This window comes from Atta cephalotes, assembly GCF_000143395.1.
Source record: "Atta cephalotes unplaced genomic scaffold scaffold00017, whole genome shotgun sequence".
Classification (NCBI taxonomy): Eukaryota; Metazoa; Arthropoda; class Insecta; order Hymenoptera; family Formicidae; genus Atta; species Atta cephalotes.
The window spans coordinates 5,191,164-5,200,232 of NW_012130081.1; the positions used below are offsets into that span (position 1 = coordinate 5,191,164).

Consider the following 9,069-nt stretch of genomic DNA (forward strand, 5'->3'; position numbering starts at 1 on the left):
TACTATATATATATATATATATATATATATATATATATATGTATACATATAAATATATACTCTTTAATGTAGTGCAAAAAAGTGATCGAATTCGCTGTAACATACAACTTACTTTGAATGTATTCCGAATCAGATTAGCTTAACTTATTTTTTTCCTTAGATGTTGGCAATTCCATAACTAAACTGAGAAGTGTTCAGAATATCAATCATGTAACTTTTTTTTTAGGATAAAAAGTAAAAAATGAAAAATTTCTTCATTAACTTCATTATGGTTAAAATTTTCACTTTTCGCTTTTCATCCTAAGAATAAAGTTTCACAATTAATAATCCCCCAAACTCATCAACCATCAAATTCAGCTACTGGCTTCTATTGGTTACGAGTTATGACAGCTGACGACGGTGTGCAGGGGATCGTATCTTGAAATGAGGTAAAAATTACAAAAGTGAGCGAATTTACTAGAATATTAATAATTTCATGGTCAACATCTAGTAAATTTGCTCATTTTTGTAATTTTCACCTTGTTTGAAAATACAGAATCGATCCCCAGAACACTTCTCGGTTTAATTACGGAACTGCCAACATCTAGGGAAAAAAATAAGCTAGCCTAATCCGGTTCGGAATACACCCTTTAAATACGTTACTGAACCAGTGCTACGCATGCGCCAGAAAAGTGACCCGTATATCATTGGTATGTTTTCTGTTTTATGTTACTATGGAGCACTAGACTGCTTTAGAACTTTCTTGCTTTCGATAAATATCAAACGTATAACTATCTCACTTTAAGTTCTAAAAGTGTACACTAGTTCAACTACTAGAAAACAGATCTCATCACTATTTAGTAAGTAATAGGAAAGTAGGACAATGTAAGGGTTGTTCTGTTGTTCTTGCTACCCAACGGAAGTCGCAGTTAGAAAAAGGTGTTGAATAAGTTAATTTCGCATAGATGTTCTAAATCGTGACATTAGTTCTCGTAAATAGAGTTCCATTATCAGGAAAAGGCGAAAAAGAATATTCCATTCATTGATTCTTTCGGAGGCTAGTGGCATTTATGCTGAGAGAAACAGTAGAGTAAGTACAACTACACAACGATAAAGGTTATTAATCCTCAATGAGAAACTCTTTAATAACAGTATTCAAAGCTCGATCTCTTAAACTTATTCTACTTGTAATGTACTTTTTGTGTCTTGTTTCTTGCATTTTTCTTTTTATTTTTTGCACGGGATAAAAGTTAATGAACTTCGAAAGAAACAATAAACACATGATGAGACATAAAATTATCGGCCAAAAAAAAGGGAAAAAGAGGGAAACGCTTGTTTTCAATTTCCTAAGAAACAGGAAACAAGAAGCACATTGTAGAATAAGCTTTAAAATCAAGCTTAAGATTAAAAATCATTCATTAGCTGGTTTCTTTCCAGATTCTTTCCAAGATTTAAAATGCATGTTGAAACGTTCGAAACTTCTCGAAATTTCTCAATGTTCCGCCATCTTTTGGATACTATGTTTAAAAGATATTTTAATATTTTAAATAGTATTTTTAAACATTTTACATTTTAAACTATCTGAAAAATTACCCACGAACAGACTTAAGATCTTGAATATAAAGTTTGATTGTGAATACCCTTCGTAATCTTAGCGTTTCCTTTAGCATCTTCTTTGTGAAAAAGGAAGTCTGCCATGATGGCTTAAATAAAATACGCGAACTACGAAGGAAATGATGCTGATCTAGGGTATGGTCAATGTGATGCTGCAAACACTGAAATGTTTTTTTAATTGATCAGTTTATAAAATTCTTTCTTCTAATTGATCCATCAAATGTTTCAAAGCATTTATAGCAAGACTTTAACCCTTGAGCTATGTTCAGATTTAGGCTATGTTCCAAAACTTATTCTCCGAGGAAGATTTTATTCTATATGCTATAGTATGTGTTACGTGTATTATATATTTCGAGTAAAATTTTCCTCAGAAAGGAAGTTTTAAAACGTAACCTTAGAGTGGATATAAAAAGAACGACATCAATGCATAAAAATGCTGATTCGCTTCTCCATTAAGGTATTCCTCCTTTTGATAAATTTTACCTGTATCTGGTAATTCGCGCATGTAATTGGGTAATGTTGCTATTTACCTAACAGATAAAATTTGTAAAAGATGGAACAATCCTTATTGTTCGTTAGAAAGACGACTAGACTGGACATGCGCTGTGCGCGTCCGTGCAGCATGAAAGTGTTGTGGGTTCAGTGCATAGAAAATCATTGCCATTTTTTTTCGATTGTGTTACCTGCATTGTATATCTTTTTTTACAAGTTACAAGGGAGCCACACAAAATGTTAAATACTGTTATTAATAAAACTTTATATACATATAAGTTACATAAAAAGATAAATTTATAAAATGTTAATTTACGGCAGAAAAACAGTTTGAGTCATCCCTCATAGATAACGCGAATTTTAGCTTTTTTCGTTGTACTTTAAAAATTATTCGAAATATTAAAAATGTTTTATATTAGGTGTAGTAAAAAGAATCCATTATTTTTGCATGAAATTGAATGGAAAAATAATGGATTTTTTTTTACTACACCTAATATATAAAACTTTTATAATAAAATTACTTCTGTTTATCCATGTCAATAATATATTTAAAAAATAAAATTTTTTTAATTAAAAAAAATTACTTTAAATACGAAGTGCCACTATGGTCTGAATGTTAAGATGTTGTGATTGAACTATTATATATATTAGGTGTATAACTTTGCTTCCGCCGTTTTTTTTCCGAAATTCGAGGCTTTATTGTAAAAAACTGGTTATACATTTATGATTCAAAGTATTGTCGCTGGCCACTATTTTCTCCCATCTTTCGGGTAGCGTACGAATCCCGTCGAAAAGCTGGTCATCTTTTGAGGCTATCCACGAATCGATCCAATTTTTTACTTCATAAGACCGGAAGTACTGGTCAGCCAGACCGTGTGCTATTGATCGAAACAAGTGATAATCAGAGGGAGCAACGTCTGGAGAATACGGCAGGTGGGGTAGGATTTCCCATTTCAACGTTTCCAAGTACGTCTTGATCACTTTCGCAACATAGGGTCGAGCATTGTCATGCTGCAAAATCACTTTATCGTGTCTCTCGTTGTATTGCGGTCATTTGTCTTTCAATGCTTCAATGCGGTTCAAACGCATCAATTGCGTTCGATACCGATTGCCTGTGATTGTTTCAGTCGGTTTTAACAGTTCATAATACTACTACGCCGAGCTGGTCCCACCAAATACAGAGCATGACCTTGGACATCAAAATCACCGTTTTTGAAGCGTTGAAACCACTCACGACACGTTCTTTCACTAATAGCGGCCTCACCATAAGTATTTGAGAGCATTCGATGAGCCTCAGCTGCAGATTTCTTCATATTGAAGCAAAAAATTAAAATCTCCCGCAAATGACGAGAATTTGGCTCGTAAACTGACATTTTCAATCGAGAATAACTTTATGATGCAGACACAAATCGACTAATGTTTCTATGGGGTTATGTTGACAGATGCCCAAGTTTATTGTATGACGTCTATGATCTATTTATTTCGACCACCACTTACCGCTAAAGCGGAAAACGGCGGAAGCAAAGTTGTACACCTAATATAAATGAATTAATTTCAGAAATGATAATTGTGTGCCGATATGATTGTCGACCTTTCAACGCAATCAATCTGAAATATTAATAATCCCCCCAAATTTTCCAATTAAAAATTAATCTTAAAAAACTGTAATAAACTTATTGCGAAAAATATTGCCTTGGCCGGGAGTCGAACCCGGATCTCTTGCATTCCGTGCGAGCGTCCTAAGCCTTTAGACTACCGAGACTTTAACAATATTCTTCGCAATAACCAACAATAAAAAAAAATTGTTTAATAAAAATATTGACGTAAATGAGTAGAGGTAATTTTGTTACAAAGCTTTTGTATAAAACATTTATTGATATCTCAAACAATTTTCAAGATAACGGAAAAAACTGAAAATTGTTTTACTACATAAAGGGTAATTTCATCCCTTGAAACCGTGTTTTTGTCGCAACAGTCATTCTAATTTCATTTTTTTATATAATCTATGTGTATATACAAAGTATATTAAAATTAGAATTTATCATTTCGTGTTCCCTCAATTACTGTATTTTTCTGTATTTGAATATCAGTGACTTAGTATCAGTTTCAACCAAATTCGATTCAATAAAAGAGTCAAGGATCATAAAAGATGAAGAAAAAGACTTTTTTTCATTTATATTTTACGAAATCTTAAAGAATCAGATTTTGCAATTCCGCTCTAAAAAACATTATAATATTAAAATAACATGCTTCTTTTTCAGATTCAGATGCTTATTTTCATGATATTCTATTTCAGAGAAATAATATTACGTCAGAAATCTTTCTGATTTTTATGAGACTACAAAGACGCGTCGAATTTTGCAAATTGATTTTTAAAACGTTATAATACATTATAATATAATGCATTATTATATAATGCATTATTAATTATGTGTATCTCAACTGCCTTAGTACATATCGGATGATGATATTCAGAACGAATTTTTATTTTGCCTTTTTACTAAAAATAATTGCTGTGTACAAACCTTCTTCACATGATTTACCTAATTATGAGTATCGCAATTAAAATATTATTTATGCAGTATTTTAGCCGTAATTTCAGTAGGAAGAAATTTGTCTCCAACTAAAGGCCTCCATAATCTTTTCTGTCGACTCTTAAAGAATCGTTTATGCCAAAACCCTTAAGTCTTAAATGCTGACGCAAGCATTTGCATGCACGAGCTATCGTATACTTCTGATAAGATTGAGGAGATTGTTTTTCAGGCACTTGATAAGTTTGTCTTTTAGGCCTTCTTTGTAACTGAACTGTACCTTTTATATTAGTACTTGTTCATTTACAATATAATAGATATATGTATACTTAAAAATTAACACAATGTCATGGCTTATTTCGAGCTATAATTAAATTAACTTTAGATTAATATAATTAACAAATGTTTCGGCTTATAAAGCCTTCTTCAGTGCTACAACGTAGAGATACAATCTTAAATTAACGAACATATTGGGTTATCTGGAAAGTTCGTGCCGGTGTTGAAGGAAAAATTGAAACGCAGAAAATTTAAATTTTAGTATACATTTATTAAATTATATAGATTAGTCGGCACGAACTTTCCGGACAACCCAATAGAATAATGGATACAATGGAAATTTAAAAATCGTCATGGTGAAATATAAAAAAAGATAATATATTATTAGTGTGAATAAGAGATACAAAATCAAATAATAACTTACGATAATTTATATAAAATATTGTAATCTAAACTCTCAATCAAAGATCCGGTTACGTACAATAAAGATACTGACTGTGCTCGTTTGAAAAGTAACTGATGTGAAGTGTAGGTCAAATAAAAGTAAATCAATGAAATCAAATGTAAAAACAAGCCTATTCAAAACTGTGACCAATTATGTTCTCATATATCGTCTAGTATGTTAAAATAAGAGTTATCTAATTACTCAGTATCTTTCATTAAATTTAACCGTTTTTTTGTTCTTTAATATCATTTCAGAAATATTTCTTTTACGATAATTTTTTTCAAAATCAAGAATATTAACTTTTTCCCAATCAAAGTCATGATTAGTTTCTATGATATGTTTCGAGATTATTGAGATTATTGAGTATTTGGAATGATCGTTGTAGCACTGAAGAAGGCTTTGTAAACCGAAACGTTTGTTAATTATATTAATTCAAAGTTAATTTAATTATAGCTCGAAATAAGCCATGACGTGTTAATTTTTAAGAAAATATACGAGCATTTTTTATTCCATCTATATTTAAAGTTTAGCAAAAATGCGACAAAGAATTTAACTCTGATGCCGGCTGCAGACCAGCGTGATGTTTACCGCGCGACATGCGATATCCAATGAGCCGGTACATACATACAGATTTACTGACATTCTCATTCTAAAATCTAAAGCTATTCATTATCGCTCGCGACGAACATCGCGCTGATTTGCAGCCGACATTATTATTAAACAAAATGGTAAGCCTATTCTTTTTGGTTGGATTAGTTCATCTTTCTCTTCTTTCCTCCTGGAGAGAAAAGGAAGAAAGATGAACGATACAAAAGTTCAAAAAGAACAGGCCTGCTACCTTATCGGACAATTCTGTCTGACTACGGCCGAGAAGATAAACTTCAGCGCAATGTTAAAACAGGGATGAAAGGCATTAATTGCGCGAACAAATTCGAATATTTCGGACACGTCCATTTTTTTCACCTTTTAAAATAATAATAATTTTTCAAAATTTTTAAAAATTCACGAACATACTTTCAATTTTTTATTTTAGAACAAATTTTTCATTTTAGAAAATAAAGGACCCCGCACAAATCTTATGGAAATTGAATTTCGATCGAATTGTCTGAAAATTTGATGTTGTAGATTTTGTCGTTGTGATAAAAAATCTACTAGCATGTACTCCCTGTAATGATAAATGAATCATTTGACCTCTATGAGGCGTCATTTTTCAAAACGAGCTAATATTACAATATCTTATTTTCAACGAGTGCATTTCTACATTATTATTTGTTTTTTCTGTGTATATTTTTAAGAATTAATACAAGTAAAAAGAATTAATACAAGAATAATATTGTTTCTCACAAAAAAGCTATAAAGATATCGAAATGGATAACTTGATTTTTGAGATTTAAATCAACGAAGCTTCATGAGCTTCTAGAGTGTAGAATTTTTGGCATGATTATGGGGCGCACATGAAGAACCACTGTGTGTTTTGTTTATATTGAGTAGACCGTGTGCTGTTCGAAGTATTGCTATCTCATTTCAGTAAACATCCGGCTTGTACGCAGCGAATCTTTGTACGCATCCCGAGATCATGCTTGAATTCTTGTGACCTATTCTTTTCAGAGTTATTCTTTAAATCAGTTGTTTTCGTAACTACTTATACTATTAGTTCTTATTGGTTAAATATTTCTTTCTTGTAAGAAAATTATATTTTTTTAATAAAAATTCATTTTTCTATTGAATCTTGCAATACTTATAATAAGCATCCCGATTTGTGAGAAGCGAAGGTACTCACAATAATCGAAAGTACTCTGACTTATGAGAAACAATCAGATGAATATTATTCTTATAACTTTTTACTTAAAAATATACATAGAAAGTGCAAATAATGACGTAGGAATATACCGTACATGTTAAAAATAAGAAATGTAGTATTAATCCATTTCGAAAAATGACGCCTCATAGAGATCAAACAGTTCATTACAAGGAATCATGCCTGTGGAAACTTTTTATCAGAACGACAACATATCAAATTTTTCAAGCAATTCGACAGAAATTCAATTTCCATAAGATTCGTGCGAGGTCCTTTAGTATAATTTGTATAATATAAACAGTATTTCTTAAGGCTTAAAAATTATATTTCTATTATAAATAGAAAAATTATAATCTATTAGATCCGAACTAAAAGGAAAGCAGTTTATATTTGTTTCGCTTCAACTTATTGCATTGAGTGCACTAATTCAGATAGTGCAGGAATGAAGAACAGATCTCATATAACCATGAGCGAGTTGTTTAATTCATCAATTAATCAATCGCATTGTTCGCAAATATAATTTGGTTCCGTAAAAGCTACATTTGCGCATAATGTGATTGATCATTCGATGAACTAAAAAACTCCCTATATCATAAAAATTGAAAAAATTACTAATACCACCAATGATTGAAATACTATGGCCATGATCCGATTCATTTAGAACATATTTAAAACTTTATATTAATATAATTTTCTCTTATAGCATTTTCTCTTGGAATACATTGGGTGTAGTCTCGTACCGCATCAGTTGCGTGTAAGTGCTATACTCAGCTATACTACACTAGAGTGGTGCACACCATGGTACACTACACTATTACTTGTAATCACTTTAATTTTAACCAGCCCGCGAACTTCCATAAGCGCCGACCGTCTTTAATATCTCGTCGGTATTAATACTAAACGCTTATTGGACTACAGTCACCAGGTCAAAAATGGCGGTCGAAATAGCCAATGGGAAAGTTGACGGTGTTTTAGCTCAGATAAAAGGAGATGCGCTACTTCAGTATATCTAGAGTGATCTAGAACATTAACTTTGTGCTAAGCTGCTTTTTTTCTGGACCAAACAACTGTTTGTTGCTTTCCGCTATCTTGGAAGATTCCGATTCGTCCATTCAAATTGTCTTTCTTTCGCGTTTTTCTTTCACGAACAAAAACGTGTGTGTCGCCTTACAATTTTTTTTTATTTGCGTTCTTTTTATGTGTTTATCTATATTTCTGACTTTCTGACTTCATTACGTTGTGTTAATGTGCCGCTTTTGCAGATTAACCAGTGTCCTTTATTGTTTATTCCACTTTGTGCGTGATGAATTACGTTCTCCAGTCGCTAAAAATTTGATCGTTTACAACTTCGCAAGCGTGAAATTAATAACGTGTGTAATATGGCGTACTATGATGCTCATATGGATGCTGAGCAAATGCCGGGTGTTGATCGGTAAGAACAAAAAAAGCATATATTTGATAAATGAATCTGCTTGGAATGATGCACTGCATAGTAAAAAAGATCTTTACATTAAATATTTGTGTAAGTATATAATATACTTACTAGCGTAACTTGAAAGATATCAGTAAACTATATACGTACCTTTGAAATTATAAATTTGTTTCATGTAGTATCTTTAGAACAATATCCTAATGATAATTTATATCTTGTATATATACATATAGGTTTTTATATTTTATATTATTTACAGAATGGATGTCGAATATACAATATATGTGAGGAATTTGCCAATAGAATTAAATGAGGTAAAATCTATTAATATTATATTTATTTAATTATAAATTATATTAATTAATTATAAATTATATTAATTAATTATAAATTATAATTGAGACATTTTATGGTTCTTATAATTTTTGAATTAGTTTTTTTGTTATAAATTATATATATATATATGTATGTATATATATATATATATATATATATATATATA

The 9,069-nt window shown here is 31.0% G+C and overlaps 1 protein-coding gene across 1 annotated transcript in view; it reads left to right on the plus strand.

Moving 5' to 3' along the window:
* Positions 1-8,514: 8,514 nt before the first annotated feature.
* LOC105618659 overlaps positions 8,515-9,069 on the plus strand; it is an 8,400-nt gene continuing 7,845 nt past the window's right edge. Inside the window, exon 1 of the mRNA XM_012200187.1 lies at positions 8,515-8,567. Within this exon, the coding sequence (XP_012055577.1) occupies positions 8,515-8,567 (53 nt within the window). The remainder of the gene's footprint in view (positions 8,568-9,069) is intronic.